Source organism: Acomys minous, assembly GCF_964271855.1.
Source record: "Acomys minous genome assembly, chromosome: 10".
NCBI classification, from domain to species: domain Eukaryota; kingdom Metazoa; phylum Chordata; class Mammalia; order Rodentia; family Muridae; genus Acomys; species Acomys minous.
In genome coordinates, this window is record NC_140491.1 from 20,305,410 (window position 1) to 20,331,680 (window position 26,271).

At 38.8% G+C, this 26,271-nt stretch overlaps 1 protein-coding gene and 1 long non-coding RNA gene across 6 annotated transcripts in view; one reads left to right on the plus strand and one right to left on the minus strand.

Moving 5' to 3' along the window:
* The window catches only part of KCNIP4 (potassium voltage-gated channel interacting protein 4), a 1,038,736-nt gene that overhangs the window by 215,772 nt on the left and 796,693 nt on the right, over nucleotides 1-26,271 (plus strand). The window contains exon 1 of one of the 4 annotated variants that reach the window (XM_084799185.1): nucleotides 17,562-17,689. The exons of the other annotated variants lie outside the window; for them this stretch is intronic. Within the exon in view, the coding sequence (XP_084655311.1) occupies nucleotides 17,602-17,689 (88 nt within the window). The 5' untranslated portion in view covers nucleotides 17,562-17,601. Of the gene's footprint in view, nucleotides 1-17,561; nucleotides 17,690-26,271 lie in introns of those variants that run through there. 4 annotated transcript variants of the gene reach the window in all.
* On the minus strand, nucleotides 3,490-17,308 carry LOC311607472. Of its 2 annotated transcripts, XR_014782603.1 has the most exons (5): nucleotides 17,191-17,308; nucleotides 14,802-14,924; nucleotides 11,765-11,863; nucleotides 10,232-10,319; nucleotides 3,490-6,930 (listed from the first exon to the last, which is right to left on the minus strand). It is a non-coding gene; the product is annotated as an uncharacterized lncRNA (long non-coding RNA). The 2 variants fall into 2 exon arrangements; XR_014782604.1 differs by lacking the exon at nucleotides 17,191-17,308 and having other exon boundaries at nucleotides 14,802-15,417.

Consider the following 26,271-nt stretch of genomic DNA (forward strand, 5'->3'; position numbering starts at 1 on the left):
CATGGCCATATTAATAAATGTTCCACAGTAATTGCTTCCATTGGAGCTAGACCTCCAATGACTTTAATGCTGATTGTAGAGATATCAGAGAAATTCTATCAAAGTAACCTGATTCTACAGTTCCCTTAATAAATGTTTGAATGAATGTTTGGATGAATAATGTAAGAGCTAAGTGAAGATCTTTTTTTTCCCTTGCAATTATAGTACCAGAAGCACACACACACACAAAAAAAATGAAAAGCAAATCATAAAATGGTAGATCTTTCCAAAAGGAAAGCAAATTAATTTTTAGGTGATAATTTTCCAGTTGGTACCTCTGTGAGTGATGTGCCTCACCCTTGACATTTGCACCCCCACACAATTTTTGGAGCAGATAGGATTTTCCTATTTCTTGAGCTTGATATAAAGGCAGCCCTAAGAATCTCAACCCACATTTCTGAAACTGAATTGAAAGCAATGTATCCTGTAGCAGAATTGGGAAAGACAGAGTGTGTACCAGGGTCTGAAGACAGGACAATGAAAGTGGCATAGGAGGATTTTGTTCCAGTTCACTAACTAGAATGCTGTCCTCTCATTCATCCCCCAAAAGAATTGTTTGCCACCAGAAAAGGAAGTAGGTTGATATATAAAACTTGGTACTATAAAATACAAGACGCAAACAGATAACTTTAAAAGCCGTAGGTCAGACTGTCCTTAGCTGCATTCTCTTTATCTCAGAGTGGATGTGCAGAGTGGTTAAGGAGGTTGAGAAGCATGAAAGAGCTGTCTCTCAGAACCTACTTATCAAAATGTCAAAGGCTGCAAGATCCTATTCCCTGCTTTCAGTTCCTTCTTATCCTTTCTGGAAATCCTTCCTCTCTCCCTTCCTCATGTGTCTCCCTTCTTCCTTCAACCCTTCCTGTTTTTATCTCTTTTCTCTAATTTCACTCAGTCTCTCTAATTTTCTTACCTTTCTGTTTTTTCTTCCCCTATCCCTTTTCTCTCTGTCCTTCCGCTCCTATGTCCTGCATTTCAGATAAGGATTTTACAATAAGGCAGTGCTCAAGCAAAGAACAAAGGAGATTGGCAGGCAGACAAATACCTAAGGAGAGTGTAAATTAGACAATATGCCCAGGACAAGAAAGATGGATGGTTTCCAGCCTACCACTGGGAACATAGAAGTATAGTCGTTATTGAATACTATCCATTAATTTTGGGAGAAAGTTTAGAATTTTCATATTATTATCAAAGGGAGCTAGTACCTCAAAACTGACAAAATGACATTAGGCTATGTTTTTAGATTATAAAATAATTTTACATCCCAGTTTTCTGATTGGAAAGAGGCTGATGTCTTAGAGACAGCCTATGTCCAACGCATCTGCTATGGAATTCTAAGTTGATTTTGGATCAGTAGCAACTTCAAAGTTAAATGAAATCTTTAGACTTCTAGTTATAATGCTTACATACACCATTTTCATTCAGGGTTACGATCTTTCAGAATGAATTAAGCTGATGAAATATAATAATCTGTCAATCCCTCTACTGAATCTTAAAACTGTGTTTAAATAATGTGCAGGTTGATTTTTCCCCAACTAGATACAAGCTGTAGTCATGTATGAAGAGGGAACCTCAGTTAAGAAAATATGCCCATCAAACTAGCATATGAGCAAGCATGTGGGACATTTTCTTAATGATTGATGTGGGAAGGCCCAGCCCACTGTAGATGGTGCCATTTCAAGGCAGATGGCCTTGAGTTTGTATACAGGCTGAGCAAGTCACAAGGAGCAAGGCAGTAAGCAGCATTCTTCCATGGTGGCCACTTCAGTCTCTGCCTCCAGATCCTGCCTTGTGCTCTGTCTTCCCTTGAAGATGGATTGTGATGTGGACATGTAAGTCAAAGAAATGTTTTGTTCCCCAAAGCTGTTTGTGGTCATGTTGTTTTATCACAACAATCACAGCAGACTAAGGAACATGACAAAAAATAAAGATGTACTTATGTTTCCTGTTCTCCTAAAAAATGAGCCAACTTAAATGCCACTGTTTTGTTTTTAAATAAAATTGATTGCAGCAGTATTCAAGAAGATTCTACCATGTGTTGACTGGGAATTAGAATGCTCCCTTCAGTCTGTTTGGTATTGTTTGAGAAAAATGATCTTCCCCATTAGTGAACTGGTAATAAAAAGAAAGCTTCAGTAGAACTTCATTTGGCAAAGCATCTATAAAATAGATGCCTTTCGATGTCTTATAGACTTTTCCCCTTAAACTCTCATGAGAAGTTAGGTTATGTCTATTGGGTAGATACAATCAGCTGCCTTCACTCCCAGGGAAGTGAAAGCTTTACACATCACAACTGACTTGAACAGAGTCACAAGTAGCAGGTAGAGGAGAACCACAAGATGTTCACATGGCCTTCTTTTGTAGACTTGATCTGTACTCAACAGAGAGAGTAAATGCCCACTCATCTTATCTCTTTGTTGATAAGGAGAGAGAGAGAGAGAGAGAGAAAACTAAATTGCTTAATAGTGCATTTTCAGACTTTTAAGGGAAACACTTGCTCTTATATCCCATACAACCAGAGCTCCCACGGTAGTGGTCTGGGCCGTGGAAGCTGGAACAAACATCTGTGGAGGTGAACTTGGTCTTCAGTAGCAAGGAAAAAAAGAGAGACTTTAGACTTCAGACTGCTTCAGGACAAAGATTTTGGAGAGAGACAGCTTATCTGCAGAGATGCCCACATGACAGAACTTAAAGGAATGTAGAATCCTTCTGCCCTCCTCAGTTTTAGGCAAATCCTTAAAGTACCAAAGTGCCCAGGAGTTAAGTGCCCTCTACTAAAGACAGAGTTGATAAAATATTGAATATGTGGGTCACAGCCTGATAAGAGCAGTCCGGTACATTTACACACAAAAATACTATGGGAGCTATTACTATAAGAAAGCCTACTTTGTTTGCTCAACTTTGCCTTCCTAATTCCTTAAGAAGAATATTATGATAGGAAGATTTGGGCCCAGGGGTCCCACTCAAACTATGGCACCAGTCAAGGACAATACAGACTGTAAACTTCAAACCCTTACCCAGATCTAGCCAATGGAGAGGACATTCTCCACAGTGGAGTAGAGAGTGAGGTATGACTGTCACATGTACTCTGGTGCCTCATATTTGACCATGTCCCCTGGAGGGGAAGGCCTGGTGGCACTCAGAGGAAGGATAGCAGGCTACCAAGAAGAGACTTGATACCCTATGAGCATATACAGGGGGAGGAGGTCCCCCTTAGTCACAGTCATAGGGGAGGGGAGTAAGGGGAAAATGGGAGGGAGGGAAGAATGGGAGGATACAAGGGATGGGATAACCATTGAGATGTAACAAGAATAAATTAATTTAAAAAAGAGAGAAAAAAAGAATTGCATCCTAGGACATATTTTTTTTTATCCTGCAACATTTTAAAATTTTTATTAATTTATTCAAATTACAACTAAATTGTTATCCCATCACTTGTATCCTCCCATTCCTCCCTCCCTTTTACTTTCACCCTATTCCCCTCCCCTAGGTCTATGACCCAGGGGGACCTCCTCCCTCAATATATGGTCATAGGCTATCAAGTCTCATCTTGGTAGCTTGCTTATTCATTCTTTGAGTGCTATCAAGCCTCCCCACCAAGGGGAGGTGGTCAAATATGGAGCACCAGAGTTCATGTCAGAGTCAATCCCCGCTCTCTACATAACTGTGGAGAATGTCTTGTCCGTTCAGTAGATCAGAGTAGGGGTTTGATGTTTACTACTTGTATTGTCCTTGGTTAGTGCAATAGTTTGAGAAGAACCCCCTGGACTCCAATCCATCCATCATGATGTTCTGCTTGTAGGTTTCTAGCACCCTCTGAGTCCTTTTCTTTCCCCATCTCCTATAATTCTCTTACCTAGAGTCCCAGTAGGATGTCCTCACATCTATCCCAATCTCCTGGTAAGTGAAAACTTTCGTGGGACATGCCATTTGGGCTAGTGTCAAATTATAAGTGAGTATATACCATGTGAGTCTTTCTGCTTCTGGGTTAACTCACTCATTATGATAATTTCTAGTTCCATCCATTTGTCCACATATTTCAGGATTTCCTTGTTTTTAATAGCTGAGTAGTATTCCATAGTGTAAATATGCCACAATTTCTTTATCCATGATTCAACTGAGGGACATTTAGGCTGTTTCCAGGTTCTGACTATTATGAATAAGGCTCCTATGAACATGGTTGAATATATGCTAGGACATACATCAAATGCTCATCTTTAAAAACACTTTAGAATGGGAAATTTTTATTATTCAAAAATGTTATAAGCAATAATATTGTTCAAAATATATTAAAAACATTTATCTGTTTGATTTTTATAGAGTCCTCAGCAGAAACATGATAATTGGATGGTATAACCCAAATCAGTACATGATGGAGTTTCAGGGGGCCTGTTTGTACAAGAATCTGAGGATCAGGAAAAAACCTGACACACACATTTAAGATGTGATACTTAATTCTGAATTCAATACGAGTAAATTATTTTATCTTTATCAGCTGCATTCATCTTATCTTTAGATTCAGCTGCGTTCTTTGGCATTAAAAACAAGCTACTTCTGCACTGTGAGTGAGTAAGAGAGAGAGAGAGAGAGAGAGAGAGAGAGAGAGAGAGAGAGAGAGAGAGAGAGAGAGAGAGAGAGAGAGAGAGAAGATCAGTTTAAAAAATTCAGGATCCTTGCTTGATGGAGTATCCTGCCTCTAGAGATAAAGTAGATGCCTTAATATTTTCTAGTCACGGAGCTGCTTGGGGAGTTATGGCACAGACCCCATTATTTTTCTTTTTGACTCAATGTTACATTCCATCCACAGCATTTTAAAAGTGGAAGTTGACTAACAATTGAGACCTGAAGCATCTTCCCCTCTCCAGCCTCCAGGAGAGGAAGACCATGCCAAGCACACAGTGCTCACCCCAGCCTGCCTCCCCTCATGGTCACCTGCACGTAGACCTCAATACGAATTTACAAATGCATCTAATAGGGCTTTTAGGACACTTTGTGCAGTGTGACTTTAACAGGGCTTTTACTATGCCAGAGAGTATGTAGTGTGCAGATGGCACCAGGAGGTTTTATTTTACGCTGCACACTTAGTGTCACTGTTGTCACAAGTTTGTTCCCTGACTGATTTTCCTGGGGAAGGTCAGAGCCCTGCATTGCTTTGTGATTCACCACCATGGCAGGGTCCTGAATATTTAATCCAGCCACTCTGATGAGAAGGTGCTATGACAGCAAGGTGCAGGGGAACGTGTGCAGGAAGATCATCTTCAGGCTGAGCTCAGAACTGCCTTCTTAGAGCACGCTCAAGGACATTCAAAAGACAGAAGAGAACGGTGGCCATCCTTTTCTGTACCTGATTAAAACTGCATGTGAGAGCAAACCGAGGTCCGAAGGATTTGGGTCCTCCTTTTGTCTCTAGTTGAGAGTTTGGCTGTATGCAATTCCAACAAAAATGTCTAACTTGGAAGAATGGTTGAAGTCGTGCTTTGTGCTGGCAGAGCGCTTTGCTCCCATAAGGTGTGCTTTCTTGTGCAGCGTAATTTGAAAGCTGTGTGTGCTGGCAGCATTGCTGCTTGGCATAATATGCTGAAGGTAATTATTAGGTGCTGGGCTGAACTGGAATATGGACTGCTGTACTGCTTTTACTTTGTTTTTAATTTTTGAAAATTGGCCTGATGTGTTAGTGAAGTTATAAAAAGCTTCAATGAAAAGATAACACAAAGAGAATTCTTACCAAAGGGAACTATAATGTGGTGAAGATGCTGCAACTGAGTAAATATATTTCTTTGATTACTTAATGCCAGTGTATCTGGTATTTCTAGGTGTTTCCATAGAATCCTTTCAGGTTTTTTGTTTTGTTTCTGTTTTTTGTTTGTTTTGGTTTTGGTTTGGTAAGGTGTGTGTGTGTGTGTGTGTGTGTGTGTGTGTGTGTGTGTGTGTGTGTGTGTGTGTGAGAGAGAGAGAGAGAGGGGGGGGGAGGGAGGATTTGTTTATGGAAATGCTTGAGCCAGGGAAGGCTGTCATGTATCCTGCCTTACCAGGTTCCACCTTATTCCTTTGGTATACGGTCCTTCACTGAACCTGGAGCTAAGCTGGAAACCAGCAAGCTTCAGAGATCATCCTGTCTCTGAGTCATACAGCACAGGGTTTCTGTGGCTATTTATGCAGGAGCTGGGATCCAGACTCATTTGGAACTCTAATTTCTCTCACCAGCCTGAAGCAAACAAACTATTAGGGCTGAAGAGGCAAGAAAATTTGTACCTTACTTTTATTCTTCTTATTCTCTGAATTGTTAGAGTGGTTCTTTGATTTCATAGTTGTTATTTAATTGATTTTTATTAATTAATTAATTTATTTATTTTACATCCCAATCACAGCCTCTCCTCTCTCCGCTCTTCCTGTTACCCTTTTCTTACTTCCCTCCTCCTCCTTCTCTTCTCAGAAAAGGGGAGGTCTTTCATGGGTATCAACTCCCCATGGCATAGGCATATCAATTTGCAGTCAGTCTATCAGCATCCTCTATTGAGGCTGGACAAGGCAGCCCAGTTAGGAGAAAGGGATCCCAAGGTTGGCAACGGAGTTAGCGACAACTGCTCTTGCTGTTAGGAGTCCCACATGAAGACCAGCTGTACAACCTTTACATATATTCAGAGGGCATAGGTTCATCCATGCATGCTTTCTGGTTGGTGATTCTGTATCTGTGAGCTTCTATGGGCTCAGGTTAGCTGATCCCACGTGTTTTCTCTTAGTCTCTTTTACTCCTTTGGATCCTCCATTCCTTTCTCCTTCTTTTCCGAAGGCTCCCTCAAGCTCCACCAAATGTTTGGCTGTGGGTCTCTGCCTGTATTTCCATCTCAGTTGCTGGGCAAAGCCTCTCAGATGGTAGTTTTTCTAGGTTCCTGTCTGAAAATATAGCAGAGTATCATTAACAGAGTCAAGGCAAGGTTTGCTCTCATGGTATGGGTCTCAAACTGGGCCAGTCATTGATTGGCCATTTCCTCAATTTCTGCTCCATCTTTACCTCAGCATACCATGTAGTTGGGACAAATTGTAGGTCAAATGTTTTGTGGCTGAGTTGGTATCAAAAGCCCTCCTTTGGAATCCTTGCTTGGTTACAGGAGATGGTCATTTTAGATTCCGTATTTCCCAATGCTGGGTGTCTTGGCAAGGGTCACCCTCATAAATTCCAGGAGTTTCCATTCTCCTGCGTTTCTAGCTTGTCCCAGAGATGCCCCAACTCTCAATTGCAGTTGTCTCTCTCATTATTCTTTTTACTTATGTTTTAAATTTAAACCCTCCTTTCCCTAGAAAGAAACCGGAATCTGGTATTTCCCCCATAAATAGTTGGAGGGAGCAAAATTTCCAGTGAAAAATGGGATGTTGCTATTTATGACTGAGATTATGTGACCACAGCCTTGCAGGGTACCTGGGTCTCTTGAGAAACTCTGTTGACATTCATTCTCAAATGTCTCTTCTACAAGACTGATTTTGATGTGACCTTTAACACTGACCTTTCTTATGAAATTCTCCTGAACGCACCTTCAGATCATGAGGAACCTAACTCCTACCCTCTGATGGTAAATAACACCTTAATAAATCTTGTAAATCAAGTCATCCTTTATGGGTGTCAGTTGGAGTTTATGGGGAGCTCAACCAACATGCAGTTCTTTCTAAGTATGCTTCTACTTTTTATCTAGTAATATAATACCCAGAGTTGTGTTTTCTCTGAGCTTGCTACCTCATCAAACACTTTCGTGCCTCTTCCTTAAAAAAGGACACAAAAATAGTTTGAGGAGTTCAATTACTTATAATTTTTTTTTATCATTTCAACATTATCTGTGTCTGCCACATAACAACAATAACAGAAACTTACCTTCAAAAAATTAGTAGAGTGAGGGATGTGAACACCTTGGTGAATCCTAAGCCTAATTGTTGTTTTGAAATCACTGGCCATTCCAATAAAAAAAGATAAGCCAGGGTCCCTAAGTTCTGAGAGTGTATTCCATTTGAATAGTGTAGCCAGCACCACAGAATGGACCTGTCTGATGACTTCACTTGAAGTCAAATGGGCATTCAGATAGTTTGAAAGCTGCCTATTGGTCGTCTTTGATGTTAACTGCAAATGAGGCTATCTTGACTCCTTGGGGTTTGCTTTGAGGTAGAAGGCTGATGACTCCCCATCAGGACCACAACTCTTGGCCATGCAGGTGAGTGTAGGAGGACTATCTGGTAGGTTAAATGGTCTTTTTTACTGAGCTTTGGTTTTGTGAGCTTAAGCTTACAATGTTCCTTTTCATTCCCTGTGGGTGGCTGCTACAGCTCACTTTGATTATCAAAATTGTGTGTTTTATAAGAATTCAGAACATTAATAATAGGAAATTAATAATATTTTAACATAGGAAATTAATACTCTTCCTTACTCTATATCAAGAAATTCCAAGTAAATAAATCAAATGAGGGCCCAAGAATTATGGGAACTTGGGCATTTTTAGTGTTTCTGAGATACCTGCAATAGGTTAAAATTTTCACACAATCATTGAACATTGTTTTAAGCTTTCCTGTAGTTGCATTTGTCAGGCTGAAGACCATATAGATTCTTAATCATACAGTAAAATGAATCTGGGTTAAAGTAAACAGTTTGATGCTTAATTTAAGTGCTACACTGGAGCCCCTGTTCCTTCTCCTGTATTGCCAGGCAAATAAGGAAATCTCATGAAGCAAATTATTGTTATATATTTCAACAGAACATATTTTAAACTCATTTTTGTGAAATCCTGCATTGAGGGAGCCAGCCAGACCATCTAACCTAATATCTAGATGAGGACCTAGCTCTCATTCTTCTGTTGTCCTCTCAGTCTCCACTCTTGACATTTCTCATCCTGACACTGGAATCCTTTTTCGGCAACACAGTGCCACCCATCTTTGGGCTGGATGCGGCTCTTTATAATCTTTTAGGGTTCTTTGTAAGTGCGATGCAAGCAGATATCTTATACTTGGGGCTCTCTGTCTGCAAAACATATCCCCTCCTCACTCCAATAGCAGTAACACCAAGTCCTTAGGCTTGACTGTAGAGGTGTCGGGTACCAATCAGGAAGACTCGGCTCTAGATGTGCCTAGTTTCAATTATCTGCTTCTCCAAGGTATGTTCTATGCCATTAATACCTTGACTGCCCTGGGAACACTTGTGTGACAATTAATGGTTCCCCCCCTGAACACAGTACAAAAATATACTTCAATCTCATTTTGTAGAAAGCGTTTCACTTCTTGGTCCCTCTGGGCTTTGGGTACTTTGGTGGGTGGGTTTGGGGTTACTTGTTTGTTTTCGTTTGTGTCTTTGGAATCTGAATTTGTACCTGGTACTTTGGGGAATCTATAAATAAGTGCGTATTTGTCTACACGCTCTCATTTTTAATACTAAGGTGGGACAGAGTGTTCACCTCTCCCAAAGATTAAGTTTTGTCTGGGTGATACTAGATTATGGCAGAAACCTTCATCTGTGCTTTCGGACCTACCTGTAAAATCTTTTAGAAAATTTTGACCTAGGCATGCTGAAGGGACCTTCCCTGCCAGAAGGTGTGATTTTGACTTGCTTTGTGCTCACAGAGCTGTCACTGAAGTTGATATGAGCAGTCACAGTGTGTTGGCTTGCTCTTTATTCACTGAAGTACGTGACTAGCGATGCTTCTGGAATAATAATAGACCTGGCACAGGGACACTCTTCTCTAATGGACAGCAGCTAGTTTGCTATTTTATCAAGACCCACTTTCAGAGCCTGTGACTTTGCCGCAAGGCTCTGTTCTGTTTCTCCTTGCAGCCCCATGGTGTGCTATTTCCACACAGCACATGTTTAATTTTGTGACTTGTGACAATTTGAAAAGCATAACAGTATCCACTCCCACTGTGAGACACAGAATGCACCAAGATTCATTGAGAGGAGCTGACTTAGGAGGAAAACAACACCGTGACATGAATCTTCTTGGGATCTCCTGGGCTCTTCTTTCCTTGAAGAGAAGCTGACAGATTTTGTTTTCCATTCTAAAAAGTAGCAGAGGAGTCAACAAAGAGCATTTAGGATGTGGTTTATGTTAGTTTGGCCTTCTCTAAAAGATCTAATCAGAAAAAAACAAAAACAGAAACAAACCAATCCTTCAAATGCCATTAAAAATATATCTTGAGTGATACCCATACCTTAAAACCCACTTACCCCCACATTTACTAAAATCAGGTGTTACCGCACAGGAACTTCACTTATATCATTCTTCGCACACGGTGAGCTGGTGAGTGTGGTTTGTCTGTAGATTAAATTTAGTTTTAATGCCAGTGTAAGGAATGTTAGTGGTCTCTATAGCAGATGCTCAGAGTGCTAAGTTACAGAGTATTGGTGACATGTCTCTGAAACACTAAGGGCACCAGCTTATCACTGACCATGGACACTTAATTGTATACTGTTGCTTTCATTTTCTAATGTTCTGACATTTAAAGTGTATCTTTCTAACTATGTTTTGTTTTGTTTCCATGCATAGGATTAAGCAACATTATTTTCCCTGCATGCTCTCAGGCACCATCTCATATAGGCAATGTGTTATTGCCATCTTCAGAGGAAGGCCTGATTATGCTGAGAAATATGTGCTGTGAAGTGAAAAGTAAATTATCACAGAATGTCTATTTTGAGACTTTCCACACAGAATTATTTGTAGGTTATTGACTTGTTGTCCAGGGACAACATAAAATTGTACATGCAGATAAAGGACCTACGTGTCCACGTTAGAGGGCTACTCCTTTAATATTTCAGAGCTAGAATTAATTTCCACATAAGAAGTTTTATCTAAACTATAAGTACAGGGCTGGATGACAACAAGAAAAATCAGTCTGTGTGAGGAGTGTGCATAAAATAAGCAATGCTAAGTAAGAGTGGAAGAAATAGTCTTTCCACAGAAGAACACATCCATGGGGTGTTCAATACCAGATGGTCAGTTCTGAAGACATTATACAGACTGAGCAGTTTGTACTTGGGGGATACATGTGTACATGCATATGTGCATATAATAACAACTAATGAAAAAGGGAGGTAGGCCATGAATTTGAAAGAGAGCAAGGAGGGACATTTGTGAGGTCTTGGAGGGAGGAACAGGAAGAGGAAATGTGTATTACACTCTCAAAAATAAAAGAAGTGATAAAAATATATTTCAATTTCTCCAGAAAACGCTGAAGAATACAATTGTTAAGTTTTGCAGTTATCTGTTCAGAATCCTAAGACAGCACCAGGTTGTTTCCCAGAGTGGCTGTATCGTCTCACGTCTCTCTCGTCACTTTAGGAGCCATCACGTTTATCTGCATCCTGCCAACCTTTGTTCTTGTCTCAAGTTTTTATCCTACGTATCTTATTAGAAATAGTGATACTTCTATTGCAATGTTACTCTTCAGTTCAATTATACTAACGTGGGATATATTTTCATGTGATTATTTATCACCTGTATTGTCTTTTTGGTGAAAAAATTTTTGCATAGTTTCTGCTAACATAAGGGTTTTGTGCTTTCTGCTTCTGGGTTAACTCACTCATTATGATCATTTCTAGTTCCCTCTATTTGTGCACAAATTTTGGGGTTTCCTTGTTTTTAATAGCTGAGTAGTATTCCATAGTGTAAATGTACCACTGTTTCTTTATTCATTCTTCTACTGAGGGACTTATAATTGGACACTAGCCCAAGGGTCAGGTCCCATGAAAGACTTCACTTACCAGGAAATGGGGGTAGATGTGAGGACATCCTATTGGGAATCACGGTGAGAGAAGTATGGGAGAATGGGGAAATAGAAAGATCCAGAGTGTCCTGGAAACCTACAAGAAGAACATTGTAACAGGTGGATCTGGGCCCAGCGATTCTGCTCAAACTATTATACCAAAGAAGGACAATACATGCAATAAACATTGAACCCCTACTCAAATCTATCCAATGGACAGGGCATTCTCCACAGTTGAGTGGAGAGTGGAGACTGACTCTGGTGCCCCATATTTGACCACATCCCCTTGGTGGGGAGGCCTGATGGCACTCAGAGGAAGGATAAGCCGGCTACCAAGATGAGACTTGTAGCCTATGGCCATATAGTGGGGGAGGAGGTCCCCCTCAGTCACAGACATAGGGGAGGGGAATAGGGTGAAAGTGGGAGAAAGGGAGGAACAGGAGGATACAAAGAATGGAATAACAAGTGAGATGTAATCTGAATAAATTAATTAAATAAAAAAAGTTTTGTGCTTTTATGTTACTGAATTTTGAAGTTCTCAATATATTGTGGCTACTAATTTTCGTCAGGGATGAATATAGCAAATATTTAGTTATGTAGCTTGTCTTTTAACTTCTTATGGAAATCATTAATAATGGAAGTGTTAAGGCTTGATGCTTTCTAATTTTCAGTTTCTCCTTTTAGAAGTCACGTATTTGTTGAAAAACTTCAGGTTTCTTTGTCTAATTACTTTGCCTAGTTACTTTGAATTAGGTATTGAAGTGATTCTTCAAATTCTTTTTTAAGTTAAAACTTTGTTTTATTTTGTTGCTTTTTGAGTCAGAATTAGATTCGCTATCTCAGGTTGTCTTGCAGCTCACTATTCTGCACTGGCTGAGCTTAAATGCAGAAATCATCTATTTTACTTTCCCGAGTGCTTACATTGAAGGCATACACCACGGGGCCTGGCTTTCAGAAACGTTCATAGCTTTACATTTCACATTTAAATTTATGATAAATTGTAAACTAATATTTTCACAAGACACAGGGACTTGATGTAAGTCCATTTTGTTTATGGATGTGGAATGCTTCTGCGTCACACATCACTACCCTAAAGGATGACTTTCATTTCTTGAATACCAATTTCAGCTTTAAAAAAAAAAAAAAAACTCAGTTGGTCAGAACTGAATGGCCTTAATGGGTTTTCTATTGTACCAGTCCCACAAGGTAAGGTATGTATGTTTCTTAAAGGAATAGTCCATCCAATCAAAGATGTCAAATTTTATTTTACAGTAATTTATAATATAATTTGATCACGTATGTGTGTGTATGAGTGTATATATGAGTGTGTGTATGAGTGTGTGTGTGTGTGTGTGTGTGTGTGTGTGTCCCTTACTTCTAGGTACACATGGAAAGATGTGACCCTTAGTGTGATTGTGTGCAAGCGGGTTGTGAGTAATTCAGTTTAGAAGTGAGAGTTTAATCAATGGTCTTAGTGCTCTTAGAAGAGAGCACTGTAGGCATTAAGGGTTCAGTCCGTGTGATGAAAAGCAGGGCCACTGCAGAAGACAGTGAACTAGAGACTAGAGCTTGCTCCTCTACACCTCAAGTGACACAATGGGAAGGCTTTATTTCCCAAAGCTAGAGGAGAGGGCTCACCTAGACCTGAAGATGAAGGTGCCCATCCTAGGCCTTCTTGTCTCTGGAACAGCCCATAGTAACTATGTGTTGTTTAAGTCACTTTGTCTCCCTTGTATCTGTTGTGGAAAACAAGCTGAATAATACCTAGCCTCTTATACTTTTGACATCTTGGGGTTCCATAACAATAAATATCATTTTTATAAATATTTAAAAATCAATTAACTTCAGAGTAAATTTGAGATATTTCAATTTAAAAACGTGTTCAAAGTAGAACTGTGGTTTTCTGAACTTCAATAGATGTCTATTAGCTCTTAATCTTGATTTTTATCATTTTTAAATTGTTGGTTGATGTGTGGTCATATGCTTTTAGAGTATGATGCAATGTGTGTTTATAATATTAGGTCATAAAGTTAATATATATTTATAAATTATTTTACTTACTCTGATAAGAGTATTTGAAATAAACTCGGGTATTTTCAAATATACAATTCAATGTCTTTGGTTACCAAGCAGTGTAATATAAGAGTAAAACACATTTCCTCTTTAGCTGAAGCTTTGTACTTTGATAACCATTTTCTGTGGCTCCACCCCTAACTAACTTTGATGACCATTTTCTGTGGCTCCACCCCTAACTTTGATGACCATTTTCTGTGGCTCCACCCCTAACATTCAGCCTCTTGTAACCACTATTCTACTTGCTGTATGTATAACTTAGGTACACTTAGATCTCACATGAGGTAAGAACAAACAATAGTGGCTTTTATTTTTCCTTTGTCATTTCTGTTAATATTCCACAGGTTCGTTTATATTCTCACAAATGACAAATTTTATTTACTTTTTGAAGGTTGAATAATTTTCTAATATATATATATATGTACATACAAACTATTTACTCAGTTCCTTTTATATCTTGAATATTATAAACTCTGCTAAGATGACCATATGGATACCAATCTGTTTGGTATGTATTAATTTCATTTTTTGTATGTTGTCCTGAACATGATTTTGACAAATACACGATAACACATAATTCAGGAAGCGTAGTCTCTTCAACAAACAATATTGAAAAACTGTAGATACATGCACACAACAATTAAATTTGGCCCTCATTTTATGACTCAAAATGAATTAGAAACTAAAATTCAGACCTAGAACTAGAATGCCTTAGAGTGAAATGCATGAGAAAAATGGTAGGACTATGGTCTGGGTGATAATTTCCCATACTGGAATTAAAAAATGCAGGTAACAAGAGCAAAAAGTATATCAAACTAAAAGGTTTTTGCAAAGCAAAATAAACAGTTATGAGAAGAGAGAGGAAGTTGATAGATTGGGAGAAAATATGTACATCTGATAAGAGACTCTACACCCCAATACAAGAACAGGAAAACATTCTAATTAAAAAATGAGAAACTCACTTGAATAGACATTTCTTGAAAAAGACTTCCATATGATCCAACAGACTTGTGCAAAGTGTCACTTGTCAGCAGGAAAGTGCACACTGGCATCACATGTGCCATATTGCACAACTGTTAGAATGGCTATTACCAAAAAGAAAGAGAATAAATATTGGTGATGTAACAAGAATAAATTAATAAAGGAAAAAAAAAAGAATTTGGATCTAACTTTTAAAAAAAATAAATAAATATTGGTGAGGATGTAGAAAAAAGGGAATGCTAGTGGAAATTTTAGGGGAAAATATGTGGAGTTGTCTCACAACCCGAACATCAAACAACCTAGTGCATTTTAACTGCATACAATAGCATTTCGACAGCTCATTGAATGCCCTCACTAATTTTTTAAGTCCCAATTAAGTCACTCCAACTCTCTTTCCTTTATGTCCTTAGTCAATTGACCAAACCCCATTAATTCTGTTTCCTTGTATATCCAGAAACAACCCACCTTTATTTCCACTGAAGGCCATGCGTGTCTCCATAACTCTCTCCTGCAGCACTCTGCTGCCTCCTCCCTAGTAGTCTTTCTTGTCCTCTGGCTCCCTTGCCACTCATCTTTACTTACCAGACACAACTTCCCTGGTCAGGGGCTGCCTTCAAGCATGGTTACCCCTGCCTTACTCTTGCAAACATCTCCTAGGAGTCTCTCCTGAGTTAGTGTACTTTGGCACACATAAGTGTCTTGCTCTCTTTTAAGGGTGCTGATCTCATGCCCTGTGTAGGGTCCCTTGAACCAAAGCTGGTCTCTATCTCACATGCCTTGATAGTCCATAGTGGAGTCCCTCCTCTATTTTATATGCTAGCTTCCCTGTTTTACTTATGTCTTTCTTATCCTGCTGCTCTGATTTAGTAGTTGCCCATCTGTGATATAGTCTTGTTTATTATTTGTTTATATCTTCCTCTAACTTCCTCACTACTACGTTGAGGTATGGTTACCTTAGGATCAATGTCATTACCGGTCTTACTACTGTGTGCCCAGCAGGGAACCATGTCTGTTCAGCGCCTCAGTATAATCCCATAAGATAAATGCATAAACGTGCTATGCTTAATATCATCTGCATTGCATCCTTTTTTAACCCTCCAACTAAAGAATACCACACTCATATAAATATTAACTTTGTAGATCAAATAATGAGACTTTATAGCATTACTTAAACATATGTACATATCAGTATATTTATCTTTCCTGTGCCAAACATTGTCAGAGATGGCATAGGTATGAAAAAATGTTAAAAATATGTTCTGACCTATATGCATAAATATAGTTTGATTTTAAGCCTGTTCAACTGAATTTTTAAAAATTCCTGGAAAGTATACTTCTTCATTAACACATCTCAGTGAATACATCATGGAGACTTTGGAGGTCAAAGGGAGAGTTTTAAAGGGGATGAGTTACCACTTAAACATCTTTAACCCTGAGATTTCAAAATACTTTTTGTTGTATAGTAACATTACCTCATGCATAGCATTATTGAAAAATATTAGATAAGGATAGGACTGTTGCTACATGTGTCAAAAATGGGATTAGAGGACTTTTTTAAATAAGGAGTTTGAATTTCCTTTATGTATTAAATATCACAGTGCCAACATTTATATTTATACAGAGCCAGTAAAAACAAACAAAAGCCCTGGGAGTATTAATTAAGAATGTAAAGCAACCCGAGAAACTCCCGAAAGCCCCAAAGAACTCTGAAATAATGACACTTTCAAAGATGCAGGCATCTGGTTTTCAGGCATTTATAACAAACTGCCTGTGTAGCGCCACTCTCAGTACAAAAGTGCCTTGTGCAGATGGCAAGCCCTTGGGACTGTTCGCCTAACTTAAAACAGTCTGTCGAGACGTAACAAGTTGTAGTTGCCTTTACGAGGAAGAAACTGAGGAGTTCCTGCTTTTAGCACAATGCAGCTTTAGGGCTCTGTTGTCTAGGGGCAAAGCAAGACTTCACAACTGTGCCCTCCAAGTTACTGTCAATGACTTTGAGTCCCAAATACCTGAGCCCTGGCAGTGCAGAAACAGAAGCCAGTTTTGGGTATCAGCTTGTTTTCTACCTCGGAGCTCGTGGGCTGGAATTTATCTATCCGTGGCACACTAGTATTGCTTCCTTCCTCTGTTTCCTCACCTCTTATCAGACTCAGAGTCAGTCTGCATCTAGGCTTTCTGAATATGATCATCACCGTGTATGCTAATAGTCTGACTTCTTGCCTCTGGCAGTCTCTTTCCAATCTCTCTTATATTATTCTGGACACCCTTGGACCCCGAGATTCCTCCCCAGAAGCCCCGATTGTTTAGCAGGCTCTCTTATTGGTTCCCAAAGGGCTTCAGCCCCCAGTGACCTGTCGCCTGTCTGCTCACCTGCTTACTTGCTGATTCATTGATGAGCTGGCATCGCTGGCCCCGCCTCCCTCGGCATGGTCCGTGAGGTTGCAATTGCTTCGGGGGAGAAAGGATACCGAGATGCACCGTAGCTGGGTTACAAGTGTAAAGCAGCAGCTTATCTGTTGCCACAGAAGAACTTGGTGACCATCCTAAGAGGCAGGGCATTCTCAGTGGCCCCCCCTTACTCTTGCATCTGCACTGGCTGGTGTACCTTCTGACTCAGGCACTCAGAGCTAATTCCCCAGGAGTTGTAAGGCAGCCTGATACATAAACTGAGACAGAAGTTTCCCCCTCAGAAGCCGCCTTTTCTTCTTCTTCTTCTTTTTTTTTTCCTTTTCTATTGGCAAAGACTTCTACTCTCCTCAGAGGAATACCTTGTTGCTTAAGATGAGTGGCTGTAGGAAACGGTGTAAACGTGAGATATTGAAATTTGCCCAGTATCTTCTCAGGCTATTAACAGGTTCTCTTCATACAGGTAATGGCTTTTTTTTTTTTTTTTTAATCAAGGCTGGCAGAGCATGGTAACAGAGTTGGATCAGAGTAGAAAACGCTCACTATTTCTTTGTTGTGTTCTTTTTTTCCTAATGCTATCAATAAAATGCAGTCTCCTTTGCTGACATTCCTGCTCCTTAAAGACATGAGCCGCGCAGCTCTGCTCTGGAGGGTAAAACCGGATTGTCTGAATGTATCTTTTATGTTCGCCTGGCAGCGCCACTGTTAGCTGTGCCTTGGTCTAAGGAAACAGTGTCTGTGATTAAAAAGAGAGAAAGAAAGAAAAAGGCACAGTTGTGTGAAGGGTATCCCCCCTTCCTGCTGCTTGCTGCAGTTTGTGGGAACAGCTTAAAGGCTGTCCTCCCAGCAAGCAATTAAAGAGTCTCTACAACTCTTTGTTTATTATAATCCATAGACTGCTGGCTGCGTTTGATCTTGGTGTATGGCAGTGAAGGGGTTAAGGGCATTTCTTTGAGAATTCTGAGTTCCTTTGAAAATGTGAACAAAATGTGCAAACAGCTGAAGAGTAACGTGTTCAGATCGTTGGTATTTGTTTCACTGTGGTGAATTTCAAAATGAAATAGAAACTCTATTTTCAATCTAAGTGCTGATAGCAAGATAATATTTTTATGGTGTTATAAAATAATGAGACTAAACCAGTAGCTTTTTTTTTGCTACCCATGAAATTATTGAGTGTTGTCATTAACTTAAAGCCAGGCAGGACCAAAATTAGTCCCCACTGATGACAGATATCATTAATGGCCTATCGAGCCTATGAGAAAACAAAGCTGTGTTAATGTTATACTATACCTGGCTGAATAATAAAGAAAAAGAGACAGATAAACACAGACAGTGGTAAGGTTCAGAGATGAATTTGAGCCGTGCCACATTTCATCTGGAGAAGATGTGGTATGTTTGTTAGCACACCTGCATATGTGATGGCATTGGCAATTTGAAAGGGGGAAGTACTCTCAGAGAATAGCTGGAAATCGAAGGGTGACACTAAATGTCCCTGGGTATTAAGAAGCTTTTACTATCCTACCGTTCACATCCTATTAATACCCACACGCTGATCCTAAGCAGGGCACAATGTGGTGAATCTCGATTACTTAAGAAATAATTATGGGCAGCCTGTGCCCGACTTTTCTAACTTGGAATTTTGTTGTATTTCTACCTAGTCTCCAATAGTGTCAATACTTTATTTTGATTAATATGTCCTTATCAGGCATTGTTTATTTGTTCTCTACTTTCTGTTAAGGACACTGTATCCTTTCAGGTATCATGGCTTGGTCACTAATATTCAGTACATTGATTGATGCTTGATATTGACAAGAGATTGAAAAATTTTGTGTGTGTGTGTGTGTGTGTGTGTGTGTGTGTGTGTGTGTGTGTAAAGCTCTCCATGTAGTTCAGTAGCTGTACCTCTATCTTTAAGCTGTGATGCTGCCTGGTGCCCTGTTTGTTTATTCTGTTTGTGTAAGTTTACTTGAACTTTTGATTTCAAAGGCCTTTATGGAGATGACAGTAGGTGTGAAGTTGTAAAGCATAAATATTAATGCTAAATAAGACAGCATACAGGTTGTCTAGTGACAACGTGGGAAGCTAGTATAGAAGCAGTATTTTTAAATGTATTCATTGCACATTTAGAAATCAGTGTAGGTGGGAACAGTTTCCTTGTTCTGAGGCACAAAAGGCCACGTACCTTTGCATTTTGAGAAGTAGGAGATCAAGGCCATCATCGGGTTGTAAGATAGATCGATGTTCTCAGAAATGTGCTTATGGAGATTTGGTTCCTATGAAATTTCCTTTTTCTATTCAAGCATAATAAAAACCAAATTTGAAATTCAACTGGATTCTTCATAACTGTTTGGAATTCTGCTTGCAAGGGCCAATATATGCATTTGCTGGTAGCTGTGATAATGTACTCTGTTCATACTGCAGATTCTAATGTAAAATTTATTAGAACGCTTTTGGGTCCCTGAGCTAGTAATTAATGAAGAAGGAGGAAGCAGGGCTGAATCAGTTTAAAAATTTTGTTTTAAGGTTAGATATGCAAGAAGTTGCTAATTGCACCCTGAACAATCAGCATATGTCTTTGGAGTTATCAAAAATTTTAAAAGTGTGAACATGTATTGACTGACTTTTTGCTTTTGATAATCAAATCTCTTTTCCTTAGTTCCTCAGTTGACATTATATTAGGAAGTAGTTTTATTCTTTTTACATGTAAACAGGTTAATTCTGAAATGCCAATTTTGTATTTTCTTGGCAGTTGCTTCTCATTTGTTACCAAGTATACACAGAAAATTTATTGCAAAGATGTATAAACATAGATAGTTTTTGACATATGTCATTAATGGTGTCATCAGCAAGAGGGAAACACCTTCTATAGCTGAAAGCTTTTAAGGTAAGTTTGAAAATGCCTAGGCTTTTGAAGGTATGAATACATACATACATACATACATACATACATACATACATACATACATATACATACATATATATGTAAGTAACTTTTCTAAAATAAATTTAAATGAGAGAATACAGATTCAATTGTAAATTTTTTCAGTCAAGAAGGCACACATATTTATTGTCCAAAAACTTCTTAAGTGTATTCTTTTTCATATTAAGTCCTTCTCAAAGAGTAGATTTTTAACTCAGGGGGTTGCGACATGAGCAAAGTGAATCCTAGCCATGGCTGAGTTGCAAACTAAGACCTTAACTCAAAATGAAATATACATAAAGGAATATTGCCAAAACACATATGTTGGCTTTATTTGAAAATAAAAACTTAAAAAGATTCTTTGTTATAAATTATAAAGATTGATGAGCAGTGACACACATTAATGGCTTGCACGACAGATTATCAAGATTTAATCCTGGGTCAATTATCTTATTTTTCCTCAATTTGATACTTGCTTCTTGATATGCTACATCAGATTTAGTTCTAGATGGGGTTTCTGACACAGTATATTCTAGTCCATCTAAGCGAATGGAGCCAGGATAGAAAGATGACTCTGTACTCATTTGATGCGTCTATCAGTGGGCAATTTGTGCATCAGCACTCTATTTTACAACTATGTATACCATTACAAAAATGGGTAATGGTAGAATAGATGCCAGGTTTTGAACTGTTTCTCCTTTAGTTTTGTAACATAGTATGGGTTTTTAAATGGTCTTTATTTGAGGCTTATTTGGACATTTAACCAAAAATTCTATATATCATGTTCTTGAAAAAGCAAGACCTAGGCACATTTTCCTACTAGGAGCAATTCCCCAAACATATGTTCAAGATAGATATGGCTTGGAGCTCTGTTGCAGGCTTCAGCTTTGCAATCTACAGGTGTGTGAAAGTTTAATTCTTCACTTAAGGGAAGCAAAAATGAGTGTAACATAAAATCCTATTAAGCTTTGTGTTGTTGTTTAATGTATTAAAGTACTTCAGATTTAATGAGATTATATTACCAAAAGCAAAAGGTAAGAATTCATCCTATCGTATACAGAACTTCAGCCTAGGAATGGGGGTATGAAAGGAAGGGAGCAGATAGACCCACGGACCCAGAGACAACATACATTTGTTCACCAAATTGGAATAAAAAACCTTTTAAATCTTTCATAATACTATTTAGTTCTCGAAGACCAAGCCCCCACAAAGCAAGTCATGTAAAGATTTAAATACCTTAATGTTACATTTAAAAGCATGAACAGGAAAGAGGAGCTATTAACAAAACCCCAGAAATGACAAATTACTTTCTGGCCATGTGCCCTTTTTCTTTTCCTAGCCTCTTCTTCCTCCCTTTCAGGAGCATAGATTTTTTTTTCATTCCTCAGCTTTCTGGATCCCCTCCCTCCTGCATCTGATGATATCATGTAATTAAGTATTGACAAACTTCAAAATTCTGCTGACAAAAATGATAGGACTTTCTAGTTTCCAGGTCATGTAGTCCTGGCAGTGAAATATGCTATTAGCAATCTCTTGATCTGTGAGTTTTGAAATCCATGTTATTCATTATTTTGTGTTACTTTGAAATTAATCTTTTTGACTTTTTGATTACATTTCAAATATTATATGGTCTTCTTTATTTACATGCATACAAAATGGTATCACTGTTTTTATTATTACTTATTAAATTTGTTATTATTTTTTATACTGTTCTTTTCTTCGTTGCGGATATGTGTTTTTGTGTGTTCTTCCTTCTGCTGAAACTTGTTCTGACATAAAAACTCACAGGATGGTTATTTATATTTGACCATCAATGAGCATATAAAAATAGTTTTCCAGCAAGAGTTTACATTTTAAAATTTGCGCAAAGAATTATTTCTCCAGATTCACTTCTCATGAAGGAGTTATAGGCTAACAGGGGAATGGGGTTCTTGCTTAAGTGTTTGCACATCTTCCTTGAGCCAGTCTGATTAAGCATCCTTGATCCTAGCGGAAACACCAGCTGTGTGCTCGAGTTACTGGTCACTCTTTTAACTTCACAAGGAAATCTTTATGTTAGTGCTGCCTTTCTATTTGTATTCTCTAGTCTTTTTTCTATAATTAGGATATCAGGTGAGCCTGGAGGCTTAAATATTCTTCTTTACAGATGGAAGACTGTTTTTTATCACCATGACAATTTCAGAGCACTAGGAAGTCTGATCTCACAGTCTTAGACATGATTAATTTAAAGCTCTTTTGTGGACTAATTGACTAAATTAATCAATACCTTCCGCAAGGTCTGAAGAGAAGAACTAAATACTCGTAAGAGGTGCTTTTGCCCTTTTGCTTAAGGGAATCAGAGCTTCCATGTCACAAATGTCAGAAACGCATTCCAGAGCCTCACTTAGGTATTAGGAGAAGCACTCGGAATCCCCAAATACAGGCAGAGACCACTGAGCTTCTTGTGTAGACATCACCATAAAGTGTGCCAGCTGGAGAGGGATCTTACACTCTGGGAAGCAATCTTGTAAAGTGATTTGAGTATGGGAAGAATACAAGGAGCTGATCCACATAGTGCTACCTCTGAAGCTATTGAAAATGTACAAAACGGAGAAGCTCTTCCTGAAAACTGGAAAGGGAAACTACAGAGGAGTATTGAATAGGAGTGGAAATTAGAAAAGAGATGCCCTACATTTTCAAGGGCAGCTAAGAGGGAAAGAGTCCAGTGCTTCTCTGTTTCTTTCTGCCTCCGAACTCTCCAGGTGGCCCCATCTGTGTTATCAGCCTCTTGGTACTGTAACAGATACCCAAGGGAATAACCTTAAAAGGAAGTTTTAATTTGGCTCACCACTTTGAAGGTTTTGGTCCATGTTGTATTGGTTTCTTTCATTCAGTATCTCTTATAAGACAACTTGAAGAGGGAAGAGGAGGGGGCAGGGGTCCCACTCCAAGGACATGCCTCAGTGACACAAATACTTTCTACTAGGTCCCGCCTCTTAAATATTACACCACTTCCCAATTGGGGCAAAGTGAGAACCAATCTGCAACAAATGGGCATTTGAGAACTATTCCTGGTCCACAATGTCAAAATCCCATTCCTGGGCACATTAATTTTCTTTCACCCAGATCAGTTTATCGGCTTCTTTGCTTGACACAACTAATAATGATCATGCTATTCCACCTCCATAGAACAAGCTGTGCATATTCCCCGAGACTCATAAGATACCTGCATATCAACCACATCCTCCACTATCATTGTTTATCTTTCATTTGGACCAAAATGGACTATTTTAAGAAAGGATATTACTGTAATAAGTCAAACTCATTGATGACAAAAGATAACATGATATGTGTTTTGTGGCAGATGCTATCACGACACTGTGAGAGGTAGATATCATTTATGTCTGTTGTGTGAACATGTGGACTTTTTTTGCTAATGTATATTTTCCTCCAAATAATTCTGTCAGCAGTGGTATCTGTTTGTGAACTCAGGGTTAGTATGTATCTGAGTTCTGAAGAGGTGCCCTTTATTGTACAGGAAAGCCAAGTCCAATTGGCCACAGTACAATTTATTGATATTGCTATGACTTTTACAGCAGATGCTAAATGCATTTATAAGCAAATAGTTTCATCAAGACTTGCAGAATATCTCCCTAATAACATCCCTTCTACCTGCCTAGTAGAAACATTTCAGGGATATAAGGGTATTACAAAAAGTCCTTTTCAGGGGACTGTTGTTATCTTTGTGTTTTTAAAGGACAGTGACAACAACTCAGCTACTGATCCACATTCAGTAATGTCTGAGGAGAGCCAGCTCTTTGTCACTATGTAACTTCAGAGAGAATGAGTCAAAGCAAAGCTGAATAAAATGCCTATGGTTGTGGGACAAGGATTGTGCTAAGGTTTTGTTATGGGAGACACCCTATCAAAACAAGTGCTTAACTTGATCCATCCTTTTATATGTCTTATGTCTGGCTCAATATTAGTTGTCTTTCTTTTCTACTGTTTTAAATTATATATATATATATATATATATATATATATATATATATATATGTGTGTGTGTGTGTGTGTGTGTGTGTGTGTGTGTAAACATGTGTTGTGAATGTGACCATTAGCCTGCCATAGCTCATATGCAGAAGTCAGAGGACAATCCTCTATAGTCAGTTTTCACCTTTCATCTTGAGGTCATGTCCTTGCAGTTGTTCCTGCACTTGCAGCCTGTAGTTCCCACTTGCTGGATCACAGGTTTTTAGGTTGTCCTCTCATTTCACCATGCTATTGGTAAGATTACAGGTGTATACCAGCACATCTGGCTTTTCATGTGGGCTCTGAGAATAGGAGTTACTTTGTCAGGTCCATGGGGCCAGGGTTTTTACCCACTAAGCTTGAACCTAGAGCTTTATCATACCATTAATGACAAGTTTTGTTATAATAGGAAAAATTTTATGTTGAATCTCAAAAGTATGTTTCAGGAGAGCTGCTGTCTGCTCAGTCCTTAACTGATGCAGTGTAGCAGCACACGCAGGTGAATAGTAAGCAGGCTTTGACTGGGTTTCTAGCTTTGTCTCCCATCACACAGCTGTGAAATCAGTTGACTGCTGTATACAGAGGCACCTCATGGCTAGGGACAGAAATTATCTATTATATATTTCTCTTGTTAGGAAGCATTCAACAAGTATTTACATTTGATGTTGTTATTAAACTAGCACCTATAGATCATTTTATTCAACTTAAAATTTTAACAATGAAAACTAAATGCTTAATCATGATTTTGCTCCTAGTAATTTGTAACATATGCAAAGAATGCTATATAATCAACAGCAATTTTAAAATCATTGCCTTTTTTATGTTAGTAGCAACTATTATTTCCATTTATTCATTTAAGGGACATGTATGAAATGTATATTAGGAGCTGTCTCTTATGGCTTTGTGAGCTCATTTCTTCATGGTTCCCAACTGCCCTGCATTGCCTTGTGATTACAGCAAGTAAATATGGGGCAGTCAGATGGGGCTGTTGACTGGCAGGCAATTCGGCAACATTTGCTATGATTTCACAGGACAGAAGAGAGCTTTCTCTTGTGGTTTTCACCAAGGGTAGACAAGGACAGTGGAGAGCCAAAAAAAAAGAAAAGAAAAAGGCAACAAACTTGAGCATGAGGGAGAGGGTGATGAGAGATACGTCAAAGCAAGATGAGCAAGCACCTGTGGAAGAATCAATCAATCAATAGCATTATTTGTAGGTAAAGGATACATCATTTGAAAGCTGAATTTCACACATGACCAAATAGGTGTAGAAACTTTCAGCCAAGCCCAGCAGAGGGTCCTACTCTCTAGTTAGAGAGGAACTGTGGCCTTTTTGAGTGGTCAGGTAGTGAAGGTCACATTTCATCAGTTAAACACCTGCTCAGAGCTCACTTATCTTCTCCTGGAAGCCACGAGCCTCTCTTTCACTCTGCGGAATTGGCTGACTTAATTCCCGCTTGAGCTCTCAGGGTACAAGTTCTTCCCATATTATTCTGCGTTTAATTACTCATCAACACTGCTTTATTGAACAGAGTCAGGTGTTGCTGTCAGAGCCCAAGGAGCTCAACATCCTCTAATAGGCAGAGAAAATTTAATTCTGCTTCTCTGACATAGCACACTGTTGATTGTATAGTAGTGTCTAAGGCATATAGACTAGTTTTTCACGGTATTAGGAGAAGATACCACAAGTAAATCTTATGTGTCTACGTCTGTATCACTTAATGCGGCCAGTTTGGAATCACATTGTTGGGTGGAAGCCGTACCAGTGAGTATTTTGCATGGAAATACTCCATGCCAAAAGAAAATAAAAAATAAAAAATAAAAAAAAATCCAAGCTGTGAAATTCTAGGATGTGCTTAGGCTAAGATATAAAACCAGATTTGTAAGGATCCAAAATATGTGTCTCACTATGGATTTCTCCTAGTGAAATTCACACTCATCCCGAAGAGCTATGCCAAGGCTTTAATTCTTGGCTCCAGAACCTCATGTCACTTCCTGATCAGCCAATCCAATCCAGGGCTTCCTACAAGGACTTTCTTTTATGTCAGGTTCTGTGATTTCTTTTACAGAGAAGGCAACAAAGAAGAGTTGTGATAGTAACAGGAGACAGGCTTAGCATG